This window comes from Chiroxiphia lanceolata, chromosome 22, assembly GCF_009829145.1.
Source record: "Chiroxiphia lanceolata isolate bChiLan1 chromosome 22, bChiLan1.pri, whole genome shotgun sequence".
Classification (NCBI taxonomy): Eukaryota; Metazoa; Chordata; class Aves; order Passeriformes; family Pipridae; genus Chiroxiphia; species Chiroxiphia lanceolata.
Window position 1 is genome coordinate 5,327,755 of NC_045658.1, and position 27,888 is coordinate 5,355,642.

The 27,888-nt window shown below is 52.0% G+C and overlaps 1 protein-coding gene across 1 annotated transcript in view; it reads left to right on the forward strand.

The window, feature by feature from the left end:
- Positions 1 to 27,888, forward strand: part of LOC116797442 (tyrosine-protein phosphatase non-receptor type 11-like) — a 42,327-nt gene that overhangs the window by 9,153 nt on the left and 5,286 nt on the right. The window contains exons 2-11 of the mRNA XM_032708984.1: positions 12,283 to 12,405; positions 17,087 to 17,281; positions 20,584 to 20,776; positions 21,056 to 21,175; positions 21,420 to 21,533; positions 21,913 to 22,009; positions 22,598 to 22,677; positions 23,322 to 23,477; positions 24,745 to 24,876; positions 26,309 to 26,463. Coding sequence (XP_032564875.1) covers positions 12,283 to 12,405; positions 17,087 to 17,281; positions 20,584 to 20,776; positions 21,056 to 21,175; positions 21,420 to 21,533; positions 21,913 to 22,009; positions 22,598 to 22,677; positions 23,322 to 23,477; positions 24,745 to 24,876; positions 26,309 to 26,463 — 1,365 coding nt within the window. The remainder of the gene's footprint in view (positions 1 to 12,282; positions 12,406 to 17,086; positions 17,282 to 20,583; positions 20,777 to 21,055; positions 21,176 to 21,419; positions 21,534 to 21,912; positions 22,010 to 22,597; positions 22,678 to 23,321; positions 23,478 to 24,744; positions 24,877 to 26,308; positions 26,464 to 27,888) is intronic.

The window sequence follows — 27,888 nt, forward strand, 5'->3', positions numbered from 1 at the left end:
TGCAGTTCCCACTTCCTGGAATGTCTTTGGTCAGGGCTTATTCCAACCTGGGCAAGGGAGGGATGTGCTGTAAGTGGCAATGCCCTGTGTTGAACCAACCCATGTGTTGGGCCATTCCAGCCCTGTTCCAGGGAGAGCTGGGCACAGGGGGGGTCAGGATTTGTGCTGTTGTAGCTGTGGGGACTCTCAGTGTTGTCCTCTCAGCTCAGAGGAACTGGTGTGCACTTCCAGAAGTGCAGCTCAGTGAGGAAGGTGTGCTTTGGCAGGGCTTGACTAGGTCGGAACTGGCTGGTTTTGGTGTCCCTCCTGACCTCAGGAAGAAGAAGAAAGATGCAAAGCACCTCTGGGATTTGAACAGACTCCTCCAAACCTTAAAGCTCCAGTTTGGTGTTCTGGGCACGAGCCACACAGTGAAGGTCCCTCAGCCTGGTGTGGGCTGGAATTTCTCCTGGCTGATGTTCAGATGCCTCAAAAGCTGCTGGATTTTGGGAGACAGGGGCTGTGGCCCCATGTTTGCTCCCAGTGCTGAGCCCAATGCTGTGATGCCAGAAGGGCTCTGCATCTGAACACGGTGGGATGCAAACGGGAATTCAGAGCTCCACTCAGCCCAACCTCCTTTTTCCTTTCCTCCCTTTTTGCTGTATCACTGCAGCTGTTATCTCTGGCATCTCCACTGTCTGTCTGCCTGTTGGGCAGAGGAGGAGTGTCTGAGTGCTGAGTAGGAAGCTGGTGTGTGTTTTCAAGCTCAGGTTTGGAGGGAAGTGCTGGCGGTGAACAAAGGAAAGTCCTGTTCTGGTTGTGAAATCACTTGTTGCCCTCGATTGTTGGACGCCAGCTCAGCTCTTCCTTGTTTTTCAGGGCTGCTTTCAGCCTTGGAATGGTGACAGAGAGAGAGGATGTGGTTTTATTCCTTGGGTGTTTTGTCTTTGGAAGAGTTGACCTGTTAACTGTAGGCTAATCTCAGGAGAAATCCACCTTCTGCTTGTGTTGTAGGGATAGGAAGAGCTCCAGAGCCAATTCCAAGCACTGCCTTTCCCAGAGACAAGTTTCTTGAGGCTTCTTTGCTGTTTCCAAAGCTCTTCTGTACCACTTTCCCTGTGTTTAGTGGCACTTCTGGAGCACTTTTCCTCACAGGCTCCAGCTGTGCACAGCTGGAATGTCAGGCTGGAGATGGCTCTGGATAATTCTAACTCTTGACACCTCAGCCTGTCTTCAGGGTGGAGCAAAATTTGGTTATTTCAGAGGGCTGGAATCTCACCAAATCCACTGAAAACTCTGGCAGGAACATTAATGCTTTGGGGTGACATTTGGTGACTGCTCTACGGGGTGTTTGGGATGGTGCAGTTATCATGGAGACTGGCATGAGAGAACAAGGATCTGAGCATCCTCCTGGAGCATAAGAGCTGCTCTTCCTCCTTCAGCAGGATGAGGAGCCCAGCTCTTGTTCCAGGAGCTCCTTGAGTGGGATTAACCCCTCCAAGTGACCAAGCTCTGTGCTGTTCACCCCCTGCTCCCCAGCCCTGCCCAGCATTTCCCAGCCTCTGCAGCGAGGTGGGACCTCCAGAGTGCCGGGCTTTGCTCCGAGGTGGAGATTTGCTGATCCCTAAATCTCCCCTGTGCCTCAGCTGCTCTGTTGGCACATTAAAGGCTCGCCACAAAGCAACCCTAATTGTGCTAAGTGTCTGCGGGATAATGGACTAAATGCTCCGGATTGCAGAGGCAGCCGCATTCCCGGCCGTTTAATACCTTGATTGATGGGCGTTTAGTTGTTTGCCAGCCCAGGGACAGCCTTTCCCAGCTCTGCTTTCTCCTGCTCTAGGAAGCTGGTGATGCAAGGGGCTTGCAGGATGAGGCAGGAGGGAGCTGTCTGGCCAGTCGTGTGGCCGCAGGGCTGCAGCGATCCCGAATTTGCCAGGATCGGGTGTCGTGCTCTCGCTGAGCCAAGACAGGGAGGCCGGTGGTGGTTTTGGGCTCGGTTTGGAAGAGTGGAGTTGTCCTCTGTTGCCAGAGCCTGCAGGACTGAGAACCCAAGTTCTGGCTGCCCAGGGGTGGTCTGTGGAGAGGTCTGTGTGCCTGAAAGCTTGGCTGAATATCCCAGTTATCCCATGGGATGCAATAAAAGGTGTTTTCTGTCCCTTGCTGTCTCTGGCCATGGAGGTGCTTGGGCTGGCTGACAGAGATGTGTCCCTGCCTAGTCAGGGCAGAGACTTACTTAGGACCACCATAAACACCAAGCTACACTTTAAACTCCACCAATAATGCCTTAACTACTGGTCTCAAAACCTGTAATAGGAGGAGAAACCTCTTTAGAACTCCCTCCATCCATGGACAGTTTTCTGGCCCGTGTATTACAGATGGTTTTGTTCTCATAAAGCAGCTCAAAATTAAATTGCAGGCCCACCTGCCAGACAGCTGGAGCATTAAAAATACCTGTCAGCAGCCAGCTCCTGGTTCAGGGTTCTGCTCTGCATCAGCCCCTGGACTGACTGTTTCTCTCCACCCCTGAGGAAGGAACTGGACTCTCAGGGGTTGCCTTGGGGTCCGTGTGCTCCTGGGAACTGCCCAGAGCGAGCTCAGGAAGGGGATGCAGAAAAGGAGGTCCAAAAAAGCAGGGCAGGGTGTCTGTGTGTCCCCTCCCAAAATGCTCCCATAGCAGAGAGAAGGTGCCAAGTGAAGCCCCCTCCCCGGAGGGCAGAGCTGAGTGAAGGGGGAAGCTTTGTCAGCTGAAATTAGAACCCACCCCCCCAAAAAAAAACCAAACAGGGATGCAAAGATGCTTTGGGAAACCTGAGCATCTCGAAGGTTTCTCCTGAAGGAGGGTGGCAGCCCCGTGCCTGGAGCCTGGACCCAGGAGCTGGTGCTCTCCCAGGAGACAACATCCTGAAGGTCTGGAGCAGAAAACTCCGCGGCTGCTTTGCAGGGAGGGGGGGAAGGAAAACGTCGTAGGAAGTGCTGCCCAGAGCTCCATGGAGTAGAACTCTGCCCGTTAGTGGCTCTTTCTCCCTCTCCCTCAGCCCTGGCTGCCCGGGAGCTGTCAGGCAGATGCCGTCACGCCCCGGTGGTGGCTGCCCTCACCATCCCCTGCTCGACACTCCGCTCGCAGCTGCTGCCTCGGTGCCGATAAGAGAACGAGATGACTTCCTTTTCTTCTCCCCACCCCCCCTGCCCCCTTCCACAACAAGCCGCGTTGTTTTTGGCCAAGTAACTCCGCTGTCACTTCACTCGAAACTTTGCGGGCTCTGCCGCCCTGCCCGGCGCTGCTGGAGGATGCTGGAGGCTGGAGCGTTCCTGGGAGGCAGGAAAGTGCCCTCTGCATCCTAGAGCAGCTCTCCCCCCACCTCCCAAACCCTCCGAATCTTCCTGCCTCTGTGGTTTCTGTGGACTAACGAGTCTCTGTGCCGGGTCAGGAGCCTTGACCAGTTATGGTGAGGTAGGAGATCTGCTCTCTGTGTCTGTGTGTGTCTGGCTTCTATTTTTAACAAAGCTGATTGTTCCGATGGGGGAGCAAAGCGAAGGGGAGAAGGTGTGGAGGTCACGGGCGTCGCTGGGAGTGCACAGAAAGGTGCCACTTGTGCTGCAGGAGCTGATTTAACAGAGAGCACCCGGGGAGGCGGGGGTGCTTTAGGGTGGGAAAAGTGATTAACTGAGAGCACCCGGGGAGGCAGGGGTGCTTTAGGGTGGGAAAAGTGATTAACAGGGCTCGTTAGCAAATTGTCTGCAGACGGGCCGGGCTCTCCAGTGGAAACTTCCCTCAGCTGGCCCTGCAGCACATGGTGCCGGTGACTGTGCCGGTGACTCTGTCCCTGCGCTGCCTTCGGCGCTGGGAAACGGTGCGTTCGCAGTTTCGTTTGTGTGACTGCAGCTCGTGTGGCTCGCCGTGCTGACTGCAGCCCCGGGAGAGGTGATCCCTGCCTGGGCAGGATGTTATTTTGTGCTCTTATTAGATTTTTATCTCGTGTTACCTCGCTGCGTTAAAAGAGTTCTGCCTTATCTCTCTGGCTGAGCGCGCTTTTCGTGGGCTTGGGAACTCGCTTGCTGGTGGTGGAACATCCTGATTTCAGGGTGCTGGACGTTCCCTGGGTGGGTTTGGTAGCTACAAAGTGCGTGAAATGACAGCGTTTAGTGCGAAGGGCGGTGTGTGTCATGTAATGAAGGTTATACGGGGCATGAAGTGTGAAGCGGTGAAGGTTCTATGGGGTGTGAGCTGTACAAGGCTCTGCTGGAGCAGGGAATGGAGTGTGAAATGATCCCCCTGCCAGGCTGGGAGGCACAGCAGGCAGCGTGAAGAAGGCTGGAAATGCAGGGAATGGATTCAGGGCTGTGCCTGAAGCAGCGTTTGAGGCTTTGGGAGCGCTGTGCGAGTGGCTCTTTGCCATGGAGTGCGAAGTGGAGCCTGCCTTGGGTCTTCCTTCCTCCCTCCCTCGGGCACGGGCCGCTCCCAGCGCTCCTCAGGGATCCAGGTGATGGAAGCAGCTCCAGCCTGTTGGTACTTTACATTCCCTGGTACCTCAGGAGCATCCCAAGGCTTCTGCCCCCCCCTCCTCTCCGTGCTGCTCTCTCAGGTGTTGCAGGAGGGGCTGCTGGCTCCGTTTATGTTCGCTGGGTGTGTTCTGCTTCACTGGATCAGAGCAGCTAAACAAATACTTTCCTGCTCCAGGAGGAAGCCTGTCAGTCAGACAGCAGCTGGGGCTGGCTGCTGACAGGTATTTTTAATGCTCCAGCTGTCTGGCAGGTGGGCCTGCAATTTAATTTCGAGCTGCTTTATGAGAACAAAACCATCTGTAATACACGGGCCAGAAAACTGTCCATGGATGGAGGGAGTCCTAAAGAGATTTCTCCTCCTATTACAGGTTTTGAGACGAGTAGGCAAGGCATTATTGGCTGAGGTTAAAGTGTAGCTTGGTGTTTATGGTGGTCCTAACAGCAGAATAACCTTCGAGTAGAAAATGATGCTTTAAACATTAAGTTTGTTTCGGAGAATTAAATCAGAAAATTTGAAAACCGCAGCCAAAAATAACGACCTCACACACCTTTGGGGCTGCTGCTGCCAAAACAGCTCCAGGGGCCTGAGCTAAACACCTTTTTTTAATTAAGAGAACATGGGTGTAAATCCTCTGGGCAACTTGGAGGAGCCCCAGCTGCCAGTTCCCTGCTGGTGCAGGTGAGCCTGGCTGGGTGTTGAAACACTCCTTGGCCTGATAAAAACTGGGGCTGCCTCTCCCATTCTGGGAAAACTGTCAGGCAAAACTGGTGTCTTTCTCCCAGCAGTTTCAGCTGCTGCCCCTCTGGGAAGGCCTCTGCTCCTTGGGAATGTGCTCCATGGGAATATGCACCCAGGGAAGCAGCTGGTGCCTGTTCCAGCCCCTTGTGGTCTTTCCTTGGAGTCCCAGTGGTTCTCTTCTGCAGGTTTTAGAGGTGCTCTTCCCTGCCCAGCTCCTTCCCACCTGGATTTTACCAGCTGGGAATGGCAGTGAGAGGCTGAGAGCCAAATCCTTCTGGGATACGGATGATTCAAGGGGAGAGGTGGCAGGTTTGGGATTTGTCTTTGTTCAAACACCAGTGGACAGAACACTCACCCTGAAGTCCCTGCCCTAAGCCTTTACTACACTAATCACAGAGTTTTAAGTTTACCCAACACCCCTCTGCCCAAATTCTTTGGGTGTCCCATCCTGACCTGCAGTAAAGATGTTTCTGGACCCTTCTTTCTGCTGTGACTCCATCCTTGGGGTGCCCTGCTGTGAGTCTGTTGATGAATAAATGGGTGGGGATGGACCCTGGGGGGATGGAGAACCCTGTGATGCTCCACAGAAGGAGCTCTTGCATCCAGGCAGGAGTGTGGGATATCTTCCTTTGGAAGTGGAGATGTGAGCTGGCACTGGTGGTGGGAGGCTGAGCTCTCTGACAGCTCCTTCCTTCCTGCCTTCAGTTTGGAGCTTCCACTCCTCCTCCTGTGGCTGGACAGGACCAGCTGGAGCCTGATGGGTGACAATCCTTGTGTGTCTGGAGTTGGGGAATGTGGGTGCAAGGATGCCCAAATCCAAGGGCTAACAGGCCCACTCTGGTTTGCATGGGATGCACAGCACGGAGTGGTCAGTCTGACTTTTCTCTGGTGTCTAGTAAATGTCCCCTGGGCCACCACTGTGTCCCAGTCCCTCCACAACCCCTGGATGGACTCTCAGATGGCCAAAGAGAAGCCCAGAGCTGCTGGGTGAGCCAAGGTGAGCACACTGGGAATTGGAATGGTGTGGAAAATCTTTTGGAGCAATGCCTGTGCTTGATTTTTTTTTTTCACAAGCTGTGGCTGCAAGACCAGAGCTGCGAGACCCGAGTGTTTGCAAACTGAGGGACCAGGAGTGAGGAGGGACCTTCAGAATGGCCCAGGCACAACCCCTCTCATCTCTTGCACGTGTTCACCAGCCCCTGGTGTGCCTCAGCCTCCCGGGGGTGCAGTGGTGGGTGCAGGAGCTGCTCACTGGGCCGGGCTGGGAGGGCACAGCAGCTCAGGGGCAGGTACCAGTCGCTGTCACATCCGTCCCGTGTGACAGCACAGCCCGGGTCACACACCCCTGCTCTGGTGCCTGTTTGCTCTGCTCCTGTGGAGCACTCTGCCCTTTCTGTCTGCAGATGGTGTGGGGTTTTTTCTGTGTCCTGGGTCTTAATTTTGTCCGTGGTTCCTTTGCTCGTCACCGCCGAGCCTTTATCTGGGCAGCGCAAGCCGTGGTGGTGGAAAGGGGGTTTGTGGTGGTGGAAGGGGGTTTGTGATGGTGGAAGGAGGTTTTTCCCATATCAGGAGTGTGGGATGGGCTGTGAGGAAGTGCCAGTGATAGGCAGAGCCCTGGAATGAGTGCAAGCTGGGGAGACCAAGCTTCTTGCAGCCACTTCAGCCTGGCCATGGCCTGGACTAACCTCGGCTGAGGGAAGGGTCACCGAGAGAAGGAGCTGGGAAATCAGCACCTCCCTTTAGACCTGCTGAGCTTCCCCTGCCTTTCCTGAAGCCAGGCAGAGCTGTGTCCCTAAAACTAGGGCTGGAAGATGCCCCTAAAACAGGTGTGTGAGTGACTGAGTGTGAGACATGGGGCAGTGTGTCCCTGGGCTGGCTGGGACGAGGAGCCTCCGTGGAGCTCAGGTGAGGTGCTCTGTGTCCCAGCCTGCCCCCTGGACAGTGCTTGTTTGGGTGAAAAGGAGAAGTGTGAACAGTGTTTTAGCTCTCTTTTTTTTCACCCAGAGCAAGGCTGTCACAAAGGGTGTCTGGAGAGCAGGGTAAGAACGTGCCCTTTTCCCTGGGAAGTTCACCCAGGCTTCCTCCACGCAGGCAGACAGTGACAACCATGTGGGCTGTGCTGCAGTTTCTGGGTTTTTCTCCTGGAAATTGCTATTTTTGGGCTGATGACCTGATTCATAACCAGGATTTCCCTGGAGGGATAAGAGGTGACTTGTGTGTGATTGCATTTTGACCCTTCCCAGCTCAGAGCAGGGCCTTTTTAAGAGAGTTGAACTTACAGCAGAGAGGCTGAGGGAACCCTGGCAGACTTTGCCAAGCAAATTTGGCACCACAGAGGTGCCAACTCCTCCAGATGATGTGTTTTCTTGTGCATCCATCCCGGGCAGAGGAGCTGATGCATCCCCCTTAACTGGCTGCTATTTATGTGACAGGAGTTTTTCGTGCTACTTGTCCTCGGAGTGATTTCTCTCTGCTCTGATCTCAGCCAGATTGAACAAGCTATTTAGTTCCCTGGGTGAAAAATCATCACTTTGGGCCACCTAAACAACCTGAAACCTTTTTGCTGAGAGGCTGTGCCAGATCATGGGTGTGCTGCTGCTTTTGGGAGGTGGGGTGGATGGTCCAGGAGGGGAAGGAATAGGACAGCACGTGGAGAGAGGGAGATGTGCCAGGGACAGGCATGGACTGGAATAATTTAGATAAAGGCACTGAATCATAGGGAGTTGATGAGTGCAGACTGCTGCGTGTGTCGGGGAGACAGGACAGATGTGAATTTATATTAATTAGCAATTAGTGCCAGCTGAGGCTCCAGAGCCAAGTAAATGGGAACTGTCTGCACCAGCTCCCTGCCAGGAGGGTGGTGCCTGCTCCTGGTTCTGGAAGGAAAGAGCTCCTGGAGTGCTTTCCCTGCTGTCTCTGGGGTTTGGATGTGCACTCTGCTCTTCCTGCTTCAGCAATGCCACCCCCTCCCCCAGGATGGGTCTGTCCAGCACCTTCCTCCAGGTCTTCAGGGACGGGGTTGAAACTGGAATTAAATGACAAGAGTCATAAAACTGATCTTAGTGATGTAGTTTAGTTAATCCCTGCCTAAACCCAGGGGTTTTTTTGATGGAAACTGCTGTGCCCGGGGTGCTCCTGTGCAGGTGGCACTTCTGGAGAAGCTCTTCTCAAGAGCTGGGTGTGAAACAGGAGGGTTTGGGTTTCAAACCGGAGCGTGGGTGGTGAGTTAAACCCCTCTTTGTGGCACAGAGGAGCTCTGGGTGCTCTGCAGCTCCCACCAGCTCTGCTTCTTCACCCCTTGTGAAGGTCGCTGGCTGATGGGCAGAGGCGTGGGCTGAACTTTCCATCGCTGCAGCCTCAGGTGATTCACACCCCCTGTGGGTGGGTGAAGCATCACTGGGGTGTCCTGCAGCAGGACAGTGGGCTGGGGTGGTCCAGAGGCTGCTGAGGGAAAAGGGGAAATTGCCCCTGCCTGGATTTTGATGTGCCAAGTGACTGGAAAAGCTGCCCAGAAGGCAGTGGGTGCAGGAAGGGAATATCCAGAGACACGGAGAAAGGGCTTCCCTCTGGGGTTAGGGCTTGGTACCTGCCCTGCTGAGGGGCTGAGCAGTTCCTACAGCCCAACACAACGAGCTGATGGATCTTTATATTCCCTCTGAATGGATATGAAGTGTCTGGATCCCTTCTGCAACTCTGAAGGGTTGTTTTTTTTTTCCCTATTTGCTGAACAGGACACTCAGCCTTGCAAAGAGCTGCACTGCCCCAAGTTACACCTGCTCTCACCAGTCCACAACCTCCTTTCTCTGCTGGAAGAATCCTCAGCTGATTATTTGCCTGGCTGCCTCCAAGGGCAGGGTCCATCCTCCAGGATCCATCCTGCTGGATCCTCCAGGATCCATCCTGCCTTTCCCACTGCAGAGGGAGGTGGGGTGACTCTGCTGGGGATTTGGGGATCTGCCTGCCCTGCATCAACAGCATCTGCTGTGAGCATTGTCCCCCAGCTCCTGGCTGCTGTTGGGGGGCTGGAGCAGAGCAGAAGGGAGCTCTGGTGGGGGTTGATCCCATCCTCTCCCACTTCCTGAGCTGCTGGATCAGAGCCTGTGCTGAACCACACCCGGAGCCTCTTGAGCCGTGTTTGCTTTGATCCTCTCCAAGCCAAACACAGAGAAGTTTTACCATTCCAGATGCTCCAAATTCTCTCCCTGCCTCTGGGCTGAACTGTCCTACAAACCCAGGGCACGTGCACCTGGGGCTGGCTGCTCAGGGCACCCCCAGAACCAGGGCACACGCTGTCCCCAAGCCCTGTGACCGTGGCTTTCCTGTGTTCTGTGGTGACTCTGCTTTCCTGTGGGCAGGATTTGGGGAGACATCCTGGCTCTGCTGGTCTGTGAGGCTCAGCAGCCACTGTGTCCATGGGATCACGGAATATCCAGAGCTGGAAGAGACCCCCAAGGATCATTGAGTTCAACCCCACTTTGGCACCTTCCTCTTCTGTGCTGCTTTGGAGCTCTGGGAGAGAAGGGGAAAAGGAAGGTGGTGATCTGGAATAACTCACTCCCATCCCCTTTGAGGCCTCACTGAGGAACTTTGTTGTCTACCTGTAGGTTAAAGGATCATCCTAGCTGGGAGCTGATCCCCCTGTGGCACCTCAGACAGTCATTTCCAAGGGTTCCTCTGGATCAGGATGGGGATCACCCTGCTTCCCCAGTGCCACGTTCTGCTCCATTGCTGTAGTATCCTTTTGGATACGGTGCTTTTTTATCCTTTATCCACTTCATGGGATGTTTGCTGGAGCTGTTTAGAGTCCAGGATTCCCAGACAGGCTTTTAAAACTGCCTCGTTTTATGGGTTTCTTAAGGGTGTAACAGTGTTGCTCAATTCTTTATTCTGTTTTATCCCAAGACAGGAGCAGAGGGATGCATTCCAGCAGAAGAAAGCATTCCTGCTCATGTGAGGGAGGAAATGACTAATAGTGCATGGAAATGATGACTCTTTAGTAATTAAAGAGAAATTATTTGATAAATTTTTAACGTGGAGAAAGAGTCCCTTTTCCAGGGCTTCTGCTGGAATGTTGCTCCTGTTTTGAAGAGAGGGAGGTGCCTGTGTCTGATTTACCTGGATCCCCACTTTTATTTCCAGGGATTTTCCAGTCCTGCAAAAAGCCATTGCCTGAGTGACCCACTGCACAGTGATGCTTATTATTTGCTGATATCAGAACTGATGTCAGCTGATATTAATAATGGACTTTTTTTTCCCTATGGTGGGGATCTAGTTTGGATCCTCTTTAAGTTGCTTTCCTTCTTGGAGTGTTTGAAAGCTGCGAAAAAGAGGCTGAAAAGGGACTTGTGAATCGATTTTTGTGGCTGTGGCCAACAGTGGGAAGGGAAGAGGGTTGTGGTCCTCCCAGGTAGGAGGGAGGTTGGACATCGGGTCCTTTTGTCCCTTGTTGGCTGTTCCTTGTGGCATCCCAGTGCCTTGGCTGCTGGAATACTCACAGCCCCAGCACCTCTGCCCTCTTCTGGCACCAACAGAGGTGTCTGTTCTCAGCATCCCACAGGTCTGGCTCCAGCTGAGCATCCCAGGACAACCTGGGTTCCCATGGGGGGGGTTTTTGGGCAGCCTTTGAAGGGGTTTGGACACTGTCACACAGACTGGGACGTTCCCAGAGCTGGTGTGTCCATATCTGCAAGAGCTCTCATCCCACTCTCATTACCAGAGATATTTCCTCAGTTTTTCCCCACCATGCTGCTTTTGCTGCCATTAGCATTCAGTGGGAATGCTGTGTGTGGCCTCTGGCAGCCTTGGGGTGTCCCTGAGCTCCATTAAGCCCCATTAGAACATTCCTTCCCCTCCCAGGAGCAGCTCTGGGGCCCAGTTAAGTGCTGGCCCCGCAGACAGCGGGTTTATGAAAGGGTGGCACTCGTGGGATGTCAGGAATACAGGCTTGGAAACGCTGGGATTCCTGTTTACCATCTGTTTCCAGGGCCCTTCCCTAACACACCTCTCCTCCTGCAGAAATCCAAGGATCTGCAGTCAAAACTGTTTGGCTTGTGGTGGCGGGGAGGAAATCCCAAACTGTGGAGGAGATGGTGACATTTCTTGACCTTTTCTCTGTGTGTACCTCGGAGACAAACACACACTCTGTTTGTAGGGTGGGTTTGGCTGTATTTCCTAGCACAGGCATTTCTCTGCCCCCACTGAGATAAACTTGCAAACCCTTTGGGGAGGGGGGGGGACGGTGTGTTGGCTAAATCCGACCCAGGGGCAGCTGTATCCCAGAAACCAGCTTCCTGAATGCTTCCAGACATCCTCCTCCTGAAAACCCACATTTCACTCGCTTGGAACACTAAACCTTGCAGGTTTTCAGTTGTTTAGTTCAGACCTGTCCAACCTCCAGGGACTCCTATAACGTTGTCCTTTCCTCTGAAGGGGGGTTTGACTGTGCAGCCAGTCCTCTTGCAGCTGGTGCTGCCCCAAAAATACTCTGAATAAACCCCCCTTGTTACCATCCAGCGTTAATTGTGGCTCATCTCCTCTTTGCTCATGTGGAATATTCCATCAGTGTCTGCTGGAGCGTGACCTAAAGCTGAGCAATACTTTCAGAATCGAGTGCCTCTCGTTTTGGGGTGCTCTGTGTGGGACGTGTGAGATTACTCAAAAGAGCCTGGCATTTAGAAAAGTGGATTTTCAGCAGCTTCTGGGGGAAAAAAAAAAAAAAAAGGAGCCGTAAAACCGGTGCCACGTGGGGAATCATTGGTGTAATGGGCGTATTTAGCACTCATTAAAGCCTGGGGAAACACCAGTTCTTGTGATCAAGGGAACTTGATGGAGACTGATAGCGCAGAAATTAGATCAGGAGGTGGTTTGATGACGCTTCAAATACAAAGATTACATTAAAGTAGCACAGAAAATGATGAAACATTTTCCCCCCTCGGGGGAAACTGTCTGTATTTCCCTCTTCTGCCGTGGCAGGAGGGTGAGGAGATGGACAGGACCAGACTGTGCCTGCAGGTGGAAAAAGGGTGAATCACCCTCTCACGTGTCCCTTCTGCCCTTCACAGGTGGTTTCATCCCAACATCAGTGGGATTGAGGCCGAGAAGCTCCTCCTGACCAGGGGTGTCCATGGCAGCTTCCTGGCTCGCCCCAGCAAGAGCAACCCCGGGGACTTCACTCTCTCTGTCAGGTAAGAGGAGCAAGGGGCTGGATGGGGCTCTCCAGGCCACCTCTCTGGGAAGTCAAAGGCTCCCTGAACTCTCCCTGTCGCTGCAGAGGCCGTGCCAGGAGCCACACTCCGGTTTGTTCATCCCTGGGGGCTGCACATGCCCCTGTCCTGCCAGGGCTGGGCTCCTGGCACGTGTTTCCATGTGGCTGCCAGAGGAGGGAAGAGTATGTTCAGTCCCAGCAGGGGTGAACCCTCTCACTCTGATTCCAAAGGACCCAAATGCAGCTGCCTTTGGGAGAGACTCGTTTTCTGTGTCTGTGAGGGATCCCAGGATCACCCTCAGAGGAGGGTGAGCTGCTGCCCAGCCTCTCCACAGCTTAAATCCTTTTAAGATCACCTCCAACATGCTCCTGTTTTCTTTGGGACCAAGGCAGTGGCAGGAGGAGAGTTCTGTCAGTGGGCTTTGTGAGTGGAAGCCCTGAGGGACATCCTAAGGGATGCAGTGGAGCAGAACCACCAGGAGGAACTCTCCGGAAGGGAAAAGCTAAAGAGTAACATCCCCCAGTGAGTCCCTGAGAGAAAAGCAGTGGGTTCAAGGCTTGAGCTTTCCATGGGCACCATCCAGCTGGTGCCTTGCAGGGAATTGGCTCAGCAGAGGTTTCCCCAGGCACTTGCACACAGTTTTGGAACACGGGCCTCTCTCTCTCTTGTGGCGGCTTCTGTTTAGTTCAAAGAACCCTTGTTTTGTTTAGGAGGCTCCAGAGAGTTTATAAATCCCTTGACCCCCTTGTTTGGAGAAACTCTGTGCAAAGGACAGGCTGGGCAGAGCTTTTCCACCTTGATGGCTCATCTCCCAGGAGTGTGGTTGGGCCCTGGTCTCTCCTCCTGCTGCTTGATCAGAGCAGCCAAGTGGCTCTGCTGAGGCTTTTCCCCCTCTCCTTGCTGCCCTAACCACTTGGATCAAACCCCTCTTGGGGCAGTTATCTTCCCCCTTTCCCTGTGACAAAGATGGAACAATGTGTTATTATTCTCATCTAGAATTATATCCTGACAGAGCTCTTTCCTTTTTTTTTTTTATCTCTGGACAGGTCTCTCTCTCCCTCTCTCTCCCTCTCTCTCCCTCTCTCTCCCTCTCCCTCCCTCTCTCTCCCTCTCCCTCCCTCTCTCTCCCTCTCCCTCCCTCTCTCTCCCTCTCCCTCCCTCTCCCTCCCTCTCCCTCCCTCTCCCTCCCTCTCCTCCCTCTCCCTCCCTCTCCCTCCCTCTCCCTCCCTCTCCCTCCCTCTCCCTCCCTCTCCCTCCCTCTCCCTCCCTCTCCCTCCCTCTCCCTCCCTCTCCCTCCCTCTCCCTCCCTCTCCCTCCCTCTCCCTCCCTCTCCCTCCCTCTCCCTCCCTCTCCCTCCCTCTCCCTCCCTCTCCCTCCCTCTCCCTCCCTCTCCCTCCCTCTCTCTCCCTCTCTCTCCCTCTTTATATATATATATTTCTTCCTGTCTGAGAAATGAAAGGTTTTCAAAGGAAACAATATAGATACCTTTGAAATAGTGCCTGAAATTTCTCCTCCCTTTTCCAGCTGTCCCTTGACCCTGCCCTCCTCTCGCCCTCTCTGCCCAGGGCTGTCCTTTCTCAGCTTGGCAAGAGGGTTTGCAGCTGCCTGATGTTTTCAGTGCTCCCTTGAATGCTGGGGGACCCATCCCAGAAGTCCAACCCCTTTGCCTCTCCCTGGGCTCTGACTGCCCACAGCCTCTCACGGTGGAAAGGGAAGAATTCCAGGGAAGAATTCCAGGTTTTCCTGCACGTTGGCTGGGTGGGGAGTGTGACCTCACTGGCTCCCCAGTAATCTCCCCATCAGCAGTGGCTGTGAGTTAATGAGAGAGGCAGGAAGTGCTTCTAATTAGACTGGAAAATAAACTCCTGCTGAGGAAATCCGTGTGTGTGAGGGGGGGAGGGTGATGCCCCCGTGAGCTCAGAACCCCTTCCCACTTCATTCCCTGACTCAGGGGGGTGTGTGGTGGTGAAGGGAAGCTCTGCCAGCCCCTGCCCAGCCAGGGCAGTGCAGGTTGTGCTGTGCAACGGGGTCCTGATGGGGAAAGACCCCCAGTGAGCAGTGGGATCACCCCAGAACAGCAGTGTGGCTGAGCTGCTTCCCACCCCTGCATCCTGCCCTGCTGCCCTCAATGAGGGGCTCAGGCCAGGGCTTGGCACAGTTTTGCTCCCTTTGTCCCCCCACAGGCTTTGGAAAGTGTGTTTCTGCTGCTGGGCTCTGCCAGCTGAGGGCATGGAACGTGGCATCCCCGTGCAGCCCCAGAACAATCCCATTATCGCTGTTATTTCTTTACCCCTTTCTGCTTTCTCTGTGTGCAGGAAGAAGGGGAGGAGGGGAGAGTTAGATTGTCAGGGGGGGTTGGACCACTTCCTACCACAGGGAGACCTCAGGGCTGCAGTAAATGTTTAATAACGATGTTGTTTTGGCCATAAATTGAGCCAATTAATGCCCTTAATGCTCGAGAGGTGCCCTGCAGTGAAGGGATGGAAATGAAAAGCAGAGGAGCAGGGGATGGAATGATCTCCCCAGAACCCATGGCCAGGTTGTGGTTCAGTAGAAAATCTGCCCAATGTATTATTCTCATCTAGAATTATATCCTGACAGAGCTCTTTTCTTTTTTTTTTTTTTTAATCTCTGAACTGGACAGGTCTGTATATATATATATATATTTATATATATTTCTTCCTTTCTGAGAAACAAAAGGTTTTCAGAGGAAACAATACAAATAGTGCCTGAAATAGAGGTGTCAGTGGGAGAAAGTACCTTTAGGAAAACAATCAAACCCTCTTCCTCCTTCTTTTAAACCCAACCCCCCTCCTTCAGCTTCTTCCAGGGATTTTGAAAGGCAGGGAGGGGAAATGCAGCTCCTTTTCCTTGGGGAGAGGATGTGGGCTGGTAGGAAAGTTTGGGCTGAGCAGACCACACACCCCCCCCGAGTGCCCACGTGCTGCTGTTTGTGTCCAGCCACGTGTCCCCCCAGGACAGGCAGGGAAGGAACAGCAGGAATTCTGCAAAGCTTCCCACAGAGCAACTGGCCCTGCCTGGATAGCAGAGGCTGGAATAATGTGGGGAGCTTGGAGGCATCAGGAAGACCAGGATGCAATTGGTGCAGTTATTTCTGATATTTAAAGTGGTTCTTTTACCTCTAGTGCCAAAAAAAAAAAAAAAGGGTCTGCTTGGGTTTTTTGTGAGTCCTGTTGTTGCTGACTGTGTTCTGCTTTAACAAAAGCAGCCTGGTGGTCACTGCAGTGTGGGCTCAGATTCACAAGTGGGAATATTTTGGATCAAGAAACCCTCGTGGATATCTGGCTGAGGAGTTGTGCTGGTGGTGTAAAGAAGCTTAGCTTGGAATGGAGGCAGCTCTCACTGAAGCTGCCAAAAAGTGGGGCTCTGCTGTTAATCAGTGCTGCCTCCCTGTCCAGCTTGGTGTGGCTTAGCCAGATGTGGCCATGCCCTCCAGCACAGGGATTTTTGGGCACCTCTTTTGTGCTTTATTTCACCACAGAGAGTCCAGGGCACAGTTCATGGGACGCTGCTGCTGCACAGCCCAGTTTTGCTGCCCAGCTTGGAGCTGCAGACCTTGAAATGGGAAGGAAACGGGCACTGATCATTGTCCTTTGTGTTTATAGTGACCTTGAGGGCTTGGGGGATGAATGACCTTGGTTATCTCTCTGCTTTTCATCCCTGAAGGGCTCACAGGCCTCGGGGCTGGGGCTGTGAACTGAGCCTTTGTGGGCTGGGCTGGGGCTGGAGCTGTGGAAGGAAGGGAGGGTTTTGAGCCTCAGGGAAAAAACAGTGTGTGCTGTATTTTTCTGGGCTGCACAAGGGCTCTTCAGGTCCAGCTGCTGCCATGAATGGCAGGAGCACTTCGTGTGCCAGCCCCTCTTGGAGAAGAGGCATTGTCACAGTGCTGGCTGGGCTGGGAATCTCACATCCAGTTCTCTCTCCCATCCAGTGAGTTCTGCTCATGCAAATATTGCCAAACTTTGAAGTCTGTGCCCGCAGAACAGCTGGGTTTGGGGTGGCAGCTGGGGCAGACGTGTCAGGGAGAGTTATCCATGTCTCTGTGAACACCCAGCAGTGCCACCCTGCAGCTTCCCCTGCTACAGATGGTTGGGTTGTGTCTCCAGGACCTTGCTCTCGAGGTACAGTGTGACTGTCCAGGCTCCAGATGCAGCTTTTCCCACCTCAGGCCCGATTGTCAGCTTTTTCCTGGTTTTATTCTGCTGTTAATGTGGGATGATGGGAATACATGGATGCTGTCTCTGCCTGTTCACACTTGGTTGTTGTCACTGGCTTGGCACAAACTGGAAATCACCTCAACACCAGACAAAGCATCCAAGGGCAAACTGGAGCTTCTGGTTCTCGTTGATAAAGTATTTTTTAGCAAGTCAGGGCTGCTTTAAGGAGAGCCTAAAGCCTCCATGTGAGGCTTTCTGGGTGACAGCTGGTGAGGCACAGAGCCAGTTCTTGGCTGAGGAACCTCATCCAAGGAGCATCCATCCCTTTCCTGGGGGTAGCAGGGTGGCACCTGAGTGCAGGGAGAGCTGGTGGCACAGCTCCCAGGGGTGGGTTGGTGCTCAGGAGGCAGCTGGGCCCTGCAGGCTGGAGTTGGGTTTCCATTCCCTCACACTGATGATGTTTTTTTGCCCTTCTCCCTCAGGAGGAATGACGAGGTGACCCACATCAAGATCCAGAACACGGGGGATTACTATGACCTGTATGGGGGGGAGAAGTTTGCCACCCTGGCAGAGCTGGTGCAGTACTACACAGAGCAGCAGGGGCTGCTCAGGGAGAAGAACAGCAACGTCATCGAGCTCAAGTACCCTCTGAACTGCCAGGACCCCACCTCGGAGAGGTAAACCAGGCTCTCCCACTGCCCTGCCCCGGGCTGGGGGTGGTTTTTAATTCCCAGGTGGCTCAGCCTGGAGATCTGGGTTTGGGAAGGAACCTGAAACAAGGGGGTGTTTGGTGTGATGAAACTTTGGTGACCCAAAAGCTGCCTGTCTCTAGGACGCAGCCATTCACACAGACATTCGCAGATGGGGCACTTCTTTAGCACCACGATCTGACTGACGAGGTGGTGAGGGGTCAAAGGTTCCATCTGATGGTCTGAGAGGTCTTTTCCAACCTCAGTGACTCTGGGATTCTACAGCCAGAAGCTGGCAGGTGGCACAGGCAGGGTCCAGGGGCTGCTCTTTGCTCGGTGTCAACTCGTGCTAAAAACCTTTCTCCAGCTTTTAGGCAACGTAGAATCCTGGAAGAGTTTGGGTTGGAAGGGACACTTAAATGGCATTTAGGGGCAGGGACATCTCAGAGCCCCATCCAATGTGAGCAGGGTGAATCCATCCACAAAGAGCCCTGCAGGTCTATCCCAGCAGTCCCACGTTTTTATTTCTACAGGAAACAAAACCACCTACAAGTGACTTGTCCTCCTGGGCAAGAAATCCCCCAAAGAAAGTGTTTTCCCCACCCCATCTCAGCCTGTAACCCCTGTTCATCCCAGCAAGGATTGCCCTGCAGGGATGGATGACTCCCCTTGGGCTCCTTCAGGCTGTTTCCACCTGATTTAATGACCTTTTTTTTTCCTCCCCTTCATCTGGGGGGATATATTGATACCACTTTATCTGGCAGAAGATTAGTTCCCTGAAAGAGCTGGTTTTCCTTGTCTTTAATTTGAAGTGTTTGCAAACCATTTTTTTTTTTATAAAGACATGCAAACACCCCTGCAAATAATCCCAAAAAGTCACAGCAGAAACAACTCTTACTTTTTATTGTAATGATAATAGGAGGGGGTGTTGCAGGGAGGATGTTGGGGCAAGCAAAACAATGTCGTGTAAGGAGAATTCGTTTCAAACACCTTTCAAACCAAGGTGTTGTTTCAGCTTGTGACTCTTAATCACCAAAGCTTTTTCTTTTTCAGTCTGTGGGTTACTTATTCTTAAAGGCAGTTGGGAAGTTAAAACCATGATCAGCAGCTCTTTGTGGGGAAAAGGATAGCAAAGAAAACTGAAATTAAACGAGGCTTAAATAAAGTTAAAGAAGCCAGAAGTTAATACCTAAACTGAGATTAAAAAGACTAATCCAGCATAAGTCATTAATGACTGTATTTGCCTGGTGGTTCAGTGATGAAGCCCCAGCCACGATGATGTTCCAGTGACCCCTTTTTTCCTTTTTCCTCCCCCTCAGTTCCCCCAGTGCCACGTGGTGGGCAGGGGGAGGCTGGCACGGGCTCCTTTCAGTTCCCAAAATGCAGCAGAGCTCTGCCCTCTGTGGGTCCTCTGAGAGCCCAGGCCCTGGGAAGTCCCTCCAGCTCATGTGCTCCCTCGCTGCCAGGGAGGTTTCTCTGCTCCCTGTGGTGTGAAAAGCAGCTCCCACGTGAGCAGAAAGCCTGGAAAAGTGGAAACTCCCTTCCCTCAGCCGGGCTTTCCCCTCTTCTCCTGCCAAGGGCAGGCTGGCTTGGCAGGGAAGGGCCATAAACACCCCTCCAGACCTCACAGGTGGTGGCATCGAGGAGAAAGGAGGGAGAAGAGTCCAAATCCTCCAAACAGATGGAATGAGGGTGGTGTTGGGATACAGCAGGATGTGCATCACAGTGGTTTTCCAAGCCCTGGGGCTGGATACCAGCAGTGCTGGCAGAGGGCACAGAGGTTCTTCAGCTCAGCTGGGTCATCCTGCCCTTGAGCAGCCCATGGGCCTGATCTCAACCCTGAGGGAAGGAGCAAAGGGAATTCCCAGCCAGGTTTGGCCTGACTGCCCTTGCAGGATGCTGGGCTGGGACTTCAAGGCCCAACATCACTCCCTGCCCTTCCATAAACCTCATCCTTGGGGCCAACCTTGACGTGATGCCATTGCTGGGAGGTTCTTTGGAGCCTCTCTGGGTTCCTGGCAGCTTGGCTGCCTTCAAGGGGACCTGTGGCATCTACCCAGAGCTGCTGATGGAGTGTGGGGATGGAAGGAGCTGCTGTTGGTCCCTGTGGAAGGCTGGAGCAGAGGGCTGGGGACATTCCTGCCCCAGGGAGCTGCTGGGGGTGGGTGGGGTGTGCTGCTGCCCAGGGAAGGGCAGGTGAGGTGCTGGGCAGAGCATGGAGCTACCAGGGTCGTGCTGGAGAAGGCAGCAACAAGGAATTCCCAGATTATTGTGTGTTTAACCTCAGGGCACCATGGCAGGGCTGCATCCCCTGGGACTGCAGTGGGAGTGTTGTCAGCAGAGCAGGAGAAAGGATTCGGGGAGATCAGGTGGAGAAACAGGGGCAAGATGTGCCCAGACAGGGAGGTGGGGCGAGTTGTGCTGGTGCAGTGAGGTTTGGGAAGAGCTGAGCACAAACCTCTGCACGTTGTAATTGCCACTGGCCAGAGATGTGGCTGCAGGTGGGGCTGGATTGGGAAAAAACCCACTGGGGACCCAGTTTGGCCACTCCAGGTGAGCGTGCAGGACAATTCTGTGCTCCCTCAGCCAGCCCTGAGCCAGGTGAGTGAGCTGAGCAGTGATTGCAGCCAGGGAGACCCTCAGAAAACCCTTCCCAAATTGTGGCAAAGCATCTTGCTCCTGGTCAGTGTTGTCCACAGAATCCCAGAATGGTTTGGGTTGGGAGGGACCTTAAATCCCAGCCCATTCCACGCCCTTCCCACACCTTCCACTAGCCCAGGTTGCTCCAAGCCCTTGTCCAACCTGGCCTTGAGCCCTGTGCTTGTGTCTGGCACCGTCTGACTGCCAGAGTTCCTCTTCTTCCACATTAAAAAAATTAAGGGAAATCAAATAAAAAAAAAATTAAAGGATTATTAAATTATTAAAATGATTTAAAAACTAAATTATTAAATTATTAAAAACGAAAGAAAAAGCCACCTTCAAGAAAGCACAGTGAGAGTCGTGTCTCAGAGCCTGTCCCTCAGTGGCAGGCCCTGTCACACCCCGTGTGGCACTGCCATGTCACATCTGTCTGGAGGGACCCAGCCACGTCCTGGCACCTCCAGCCTGGGGAAAGGTGCTGATGTGACACTGCAGGCTGCTGGAAGGGGGGGTCACCAGGGACTGTTCCCAAAACAAACCCGGGTCTGTGCCACGCTGGCCGGATTGGGAGCCTGGGAACGGGTTTTCCCTGAGCACCACCCCCTCAGCCTTTGAGGAGCTTTTCTGGGGTGACCTTTGCTGCTCCTCAGGTGGTACCACGGGCACCTCACGGGCAAGGAGGCGGAGAAGCTGCTGACGGAGAAGGGGAAGCCGGGAAGTTTCCTGGTGAGGGAGAGCCAGAGCAAACCGGGAGACTTCGTCCTGTCGGTGCTGACCAACGAGGACAAGATGGAGAGCGGGGACCGAAAACCACACGTGACCCACGTGATGATCCACTACCAGGTGGGAGAGGGGCTGTCCCTGCTCCCACTGGGCGGGTGTGATCCCTCTGGGAGCTGAGACAACGCTCTGAGGGACAGGGTGGGATTGTTGGAGTGTCCTGGGTAAGGCCAGGGGTTGGACTGGATGATCCTTGGGGGCCCCTTCCAGCTTTGGGATATTCTCTGGTTCTATGAGCCTCCAAAGGAAATAGTGGAAAACTTGGTCTGGGGTTGGTCTCCACCTCTGAGTATCACTGATGTGCACCCAAATCTCACTGAATTTTGGGTCCTCTCCTTGCAGCTGGATGGGAAGTACGACGTGGGGGGAGGAGAGAGGTTCGACACGCTCACAGACCTGGTGGAGCACTACAAGAAGAACCCCATGGTGGAGAAGTCTGGAGCTGTGGTTCACCTGAAGCAGGTAAAACCAACGTGTTGGTTGGCTGTGGGCTTGCCCAAACCCCTGGGGGAGAGCACAGATCTGCCCCCTGCTCTTTGGGAACTCCTGCTCCCCTCTGGAACATCCTGCTCGTCCAGGCTCACACTTGCCAGAGGTCCCTGGCACCAGGAATGGTCCCAGCTCTTGCCAGTACCCCGGGGATTTGGGAACTGGGGGTTTTTTTCCTGTTCCTGGGGGTGATTTGTGTCCTGTCTGCACCTTCCAGCCCTTCAATGCCACGCGCATCAACGCAGCCAACATCGAGAACAGGGTGAAGGAGCTCAACAAGATGGCAGATCACAGTGAGAAGGCCAAGCAGGGATTCTGGGAAGAGTTTGAGGTATGGGATGCTCTCCTGCTCTGTCCTGCTTATGCCTGTGGGTGAAAAAATCCCGTTTTTCTGGGAGCATCGTGGTTTTCCAGCAGTGACGACCTGTTTCTCCTTTCCCTGTTTTCTGTGTTCAACTGAGTTAATTCCTGCTCCTCTTTTAAGCTGCTTTTTCCCATGTCCGAGGCAGTTTCTGTTTCCTTATCCCTGTTGCTCCCTGCAGGGATTTGTGCCTTCTCCCCTCATTAACTCTCTCTATCAAGCTGCTTCTTGGCTGCTTTTCCCTTCCTGCCAGCTCTTCCCAGCATTAGGAAGTCCAAAGAGCCTTTCCCTTGCCTCTGACTCCCCTTGTGTGCCCAGCACTGCCTTTTCTTTTGGTGTGTCCCCACAGATGCTGCAGCAGCAGGAGTGCAAGCTCCTGTACCCCAGGAAGGAGGGACAGCGACCGGAGAACAAGGCCAAGAATCGCTACAAGAACATCCTTCCCTGTAAGGAGACACTGGGCAGGGGTTTGGGGTTTTCCACCACGGTTCCTGCAGCCTTTTCTGGGGCTGGGGAAGCCTGCAGAGCTTTCTGATCACAGCTGGGTTGGAAGGAGGTGGTCACTGTCCAGGTTGTGGTGGTCTCCATCCCCTTTTTAACCTGGTTCTGCCATTTTGTGTGGAAAACGGGCAAATTGCTCTCCTCTGAATCCAAAGGAGTCATATGGAGCTGTGCCAGGGCAGGGTTAGGTTGGATCTCAGGAAAAGGTTCTTCCCCCAGAGGGTTTTTGGGCACTGAACAGGCTCCCCAGGGTTTGGTCACAGCCCCGAGGCTGCCAGAGCTCCAGGAGGGTTTGGACAACGCTCTGAGGGACAGGGTGGGATTGTTGGAGTGTCCTGGGCAAGGCCAGGGGTTGGACTGGATGATCCCTTCCAGCTTTGGGATATTCTCTGATTTTATGAGCCTCCAAAGGAAATAGTGGAAAACTTGGTCTGGGGTCGGTCTCCACCTCTGAGTATCACTGATGTGCACCCAAACCCCCTCCTTGCTCCTGCCTGGGTGACTCCTGCTCATCCTGGACTCTCCTCCTGCAGTTGACACCACCCGGGTGGCCCTCAGGGACGTGGATGAGAGTGTGCCTGGCTCAGACTACATCAATGCCAACTACATCAAGGTATTTGGGGAAGGGGAGGCCCCACGAGGGGCTGCCCTTCAGCCCAGCTCTGCTTCTGTGTGAGTTTAGAGGGAATAACCTCTCAGGATCCATATCTTTCACTGGATCCAGGCCAAACACTGGATTTTTTTCTGCTGTATGCCAAGGGATCTCATCATTCTACCCTGCCCTCTTTGCCCCTCTCTGAGAGTTTATCTCCATCCCCTCCTTTCCTTACCTGTTCAGAGGGTCCCAGGGGCCTGACCCTGCCTTCCAGCTATTGAACATTATCTCTGAAATTGTATCTCTCAGCCAAGAGCTGCTGGAAGCTGCTTTTCCAGCAATGCTGCTCTGGCTCTTACACACCATCCTTTGGGGAACCATCAGTGGCTTCATTCCAGCCACATCCACCTGAAACTTCAGCAGTTCCTGCTGGGAAGGCTCTGCTGCACAGCAGGAGGAAGGTCCCTGGGGGCTGGCAGAGCGTTTTCTGACAGCTCTGGTGGAGCTGCTGATGAGAGTGGCTGAAGAACCTGAGGGAAATCAGCTGGTTTAGGAATCCTGCGTGGCTGGATGTGCTGACTTGGCTGCTAAAGCAATTCCCTGTCCCTCACTCCAGCATCCTTGGCTTTTCTCCCCCCCCCACCTTTCTCTTTGTTCCTCAGAGCATCCCTGAGGATGGAAGGAGCTCGGAGCACTGCAAGGTCTATATAGCCACCCAGGGCTGCCTGCAGACCACTGTGAACGACTTCTGGGCCATGGTGTACCAGGAGAACACCCACGTCATTGTCATGACCACCAAGGAGGTGGAACGGGGCCGGGTGAGCACTTGGAGGGTCTCCTGGCACTGTCCCCAAGCCTGAAAGATTCCTGCTGCCAGTCCTAGTGGTGTTCAGTTAAGCTGCCTCTGTCCAGCTCTCATTTAATTTAGTTTTTCCTCTGTCTTGTCATGTTGTTTTAGCTCCTCTTCATGGAGGAGAAATAACACCTCGCTCTGCACATCCCCAGCCCCATAGATTTGAGCAGGGTGTCCCTCCCAGGACTTGCTTCAAGGCTCTGGGGAACTGCAGGTGACAGAGATGGAGACAGAAATCATCATGTGTGTCACAGCAAGCTGAAGGTGGAGTGAGGGGTGTTCCAGGCTATGTGAGGGGGAAAAGAAATTATGCACCCATTTGTGTGCCACCTGAATGTGTTTCACCAAAGGGGTAGGGGCCAGGGAATACAGTGACATTCCAGGCAGAGCCATGCAGAACTGCCTTCTGCAGACAGGAGCTAATTAGGATTGGCACAGGCAGCTTGGCTGAGGAATGAGGGGGAAGCTGCAAGGAGGAGATAAAGATAGCTCTGCTCACAGCCTGGCAAAGTCACACAGCACAGGGGGGTGGGCTGGAGGACAGGGAGGGACAGGCAGGCTGTGGAGCCCCTTGGGATGGAGGTTTGGCTCAGGAATTAGGCAATGAGCAGACCAGCAGCTCAGGGGCTGTGTGTCAAGACCATAAGTTTGGTAAGGCAGTGCCTTAGCTGAGGCTGGGGCTGGAGGAGGGAGATGGTGGAATTATGGAATGGTTTGGGTTGGAAAGGACCTTATAGATCATCCAGTTCCACCCCTGCCATGGGCAGGGACACCTGCTATCCCAGTGTGCTCCAACCTGGCCTTGGACACTTCAGGGATGGGGCAGCCACAGCTTTTCTGAGAAACCTGTGCCAGGGCCTCCCCACCCTCAGAGGGAAGAATTTCTTCCCAATATCCCATCCAACCCTGCCCTCCTTCAGCCTCAGGCTGTTCCCCCTTATCCTGTCACTCCGTGCCCTTGTGAAAAGTCTCCAGCTCTCTTGTAAGCCCCCTTTACACACTGGGAGGCTGCTCTAAGGTCTCCCCAGAGGATTCCCCCAGGGATCCCATAGGGAATGGCCCTTTCCAATCCCAAGTTAACACCGTGTGCACAAAGGCTCCCCCTTACACCTCCCCACTGGAGCTGCACCCCCGGCAGATGCAGCATCACCCCCTGACCCGGGGTGGGGGGCTCAGACCCACCCTCCACCCCCCCAGATTTTGGCTAAGGAGCCTCTCTGCCGTCCCTGCAGAACAAATGCTTCCGTTACTGGCCCGACAAGGGCAGCACCAAGGAGTTTGGGGGCATCTGCGTGCGCCACGTGAGCGAGCGCGAGGCCCAGGGCTATTTGCTGCGGGAGCTGGAGATCCTGCGGCCGGACAGGGTGAGTCCTGCAGCTCCCTGGGAATGGGACCGGGGCTGGAACCCTCCGGGAGGGAGCTCTGGGTTTGCTCTTGGCTGGGTTTTCTTGCTCAATGCTCCCACTGCTTTGGGTGCCGCCGGTTTGGGATGGGTTTCGGGGCTTGTGCTGGTTTAAAGGTAAGAACCGGCCGGGAAAATGAACCCGACTCAAAAGAGAGATTATAGGTCAGAATAACAATTTAATAAAATAATACAGTAAGTACAATTATACAGACAAACAATGGGTTTGAACCCACAAAACCCAAATGTATAACCCAGCACGCTGGGGTGTGAACAGAGTGGTGTTCTTTGGGCCCCCTGAGTCCAAAGGAAAGGGAGAGGGGAAAACCTGTTGGTGAGAGTGCTGGTGCAGTCTGGTCAAGAGTGGTGGTCACAGTCTGGTTGAGAGTGGTGGTCTCAGTCTGGTTGAGAGTGGTGGTCTCAGTCTGGTCGAGAGTGGTGGTCTCAGTCTGGTCGAGAGTGGTGGTCTCAGTCTGGTCGAGAGTGGTGGTCTCAGTCTGGTTGAGAGTGGTGGTCTCAGTCTGGTCGAGAGTGGTGGTCTCAGTCTGGTCGAGAGTGGTGGTCTCAGTCTGGTCGAGAGTGGTGGTCTCAGTCTGGTCGAGAGTGGTGGTCTCAGTCTGGTCGAGAGTGGTGGTCTCAGTCTGGTCGAGAGTGGTGGTCTCAGTCTGGTCGAGAGTGGTGGTCTCAGTCTGGTCGAGAGTGGTGGTCTCAGTCTGGTCGAGAGTGGTGGTCTCAGTCTGGTCGAGAGTGGTGGTCTCAGTCTGGTCGAGAGTGGTGGTCTCAGTCTGGTTGAGAGTGGTGGTCTCAGTCTGGTTGAGAGTGGTGGTCACAGTCTGGTTGAGAGTGGTGGTCACAGTCTGGTTGAGAGTGGTGGTCTCAGACTGGTTGAGAGTGGTGGTCTCAGACTGGTTGAGAGTGGTGGTCTCAGACTGGTTGAGAGTGGTGGTCTCAGACTGGTTGAGAGTGGTGGTCTCAGTCTGGTTGAGTGGTGGTCTCAGACTGGTTGAGCGGTGGTCTCAGTCTTCCTTTGGATCCCATGAGTGGTTAAAAAAGTCCCAAGACCACAAGATTATATATCCTCCAGTTCAGGCAGGAATGCCCAGGGCGGGGAGTTCCACAATGGATACGAGGACAGGAGCATCCTCTTAACACCCAGAGTATAGCCTGAGGAGTCAGGGCTGCTCTGAGCAGAGGATGTAAATGGTCTATTGATAACAGGGAATATTGGGCAACGGCGTGGAAGGCTCTAGAATACCCAGTTTTGGGTTACACCCACCCAGTGATGAACTGGTCCCAGCTGTTCTAACTAGGACGGGGCTGCTCTGCTGGAAGCAGGGGGAAGGTGGAGGGTCCCCAGGTGCCCACGGGAGGTTGTGGTGGTGTCCCCCCTGCAGGACGAGCGGCCCAGGCTGGTGAGGCACTACCAGTACTTCAGCTGGCCCGACCACGGGGTGCCCAACGAGCCAGGAGGGGTTCTCAGCTTTCTGGACCAAGTGAATCGGGCGCAGCGGAGCATTCCGGGCACGGGGCCCATCGTGGTGCACTGCAGGTACGGGGGTGAGGGGGGCAACGGGGCTGCCCCGGGGTCAGCACAGGAAATATAATGTCTAAAAATACAGAGAAATAGATATGTAGTTCATGTATGTTATATACATAACAATATATTGTATATAAAATATAGATAATGCGTAAAATATGTTAAAATATAATGTGTAAAGTATATTAAAATAGATAGGTGTAAAATATATTAAAATATATCTAATGCGTAAAATACATTAAAATAGGTATGTGTAAAATATATGAAAATATATCTAATGCGTAAAATACATTAAAATAGGTATGTGTAAAATATATTAAAATATATCTAATGCGTAAAATACATTAAAATAGGTATGTGTAAAATATATTAAAATATATCTAATGCGTAAAATACATTAAAATAGGTATGTGTAAAATATATTAAAATATATCTAATGCGTAAAATACATTAAAATAGGTATGTGTAAAATATATTAAAATATATCTAATGCGTAAAATACATTAAAATAGGTATGTGTAAAATATGTTAAAATATATCTAATGCGTAAAATATATTAAAATAGGTATGTGTAAAATATGTTAAAATATATCTAATGCGTAAAATATATTAAAATAGGTATGTGTAAAATATGTTAAAATATATCTAATGCGTAAAATATATTAAAATAGGTATGTGTAAAATATATTATCTATAAGTATGTAAATTTAATATATTAAAAATATATAAAATATTTATTAAATGTGTAAATGTATAAAATATTACATAGTATATAGAATGTATATTATATATAAAATATATAATGTATTATGTTATCTATAAAAATATCTAAAATATATATTCTATATAAATATACTATATAAAATCTATATTAAATATACTATAAAATCTATATTAAATATACTATAAAATCTATATTAAATATACTATAAAATCTATATTAAATATACTATAAAAGCTATATTAAATATACGATATAAAATCTATATTAAATATACGATATAAAATCTATATTAAATATATAATATCTAAAATATAAATATATTTATATATAGAATATATAATATATGTAATGTATAATATTCTATATAAATATAATATACAAATATAGATTGACTGTATAACATATATAAATATATTTACAGAAAAATATGTGGAATATATAAAAATATATAAATATATTTATATATAAAATATATAACATATGTAATGTATGATATTCTATATAAATATAATATATAAATATATACTGGCTGTATAACATATATAAATATATTTATAGAAAAATATGTGGAATATAGAAAAATATATAAATATATTTATATATAGAATATATAACATATGTAATGTATGATATTCTATATAAATATAATATACAAATATAGATTGACTGTATAACATATATAAATATATTTACAGAAAAATATGTGGAATATA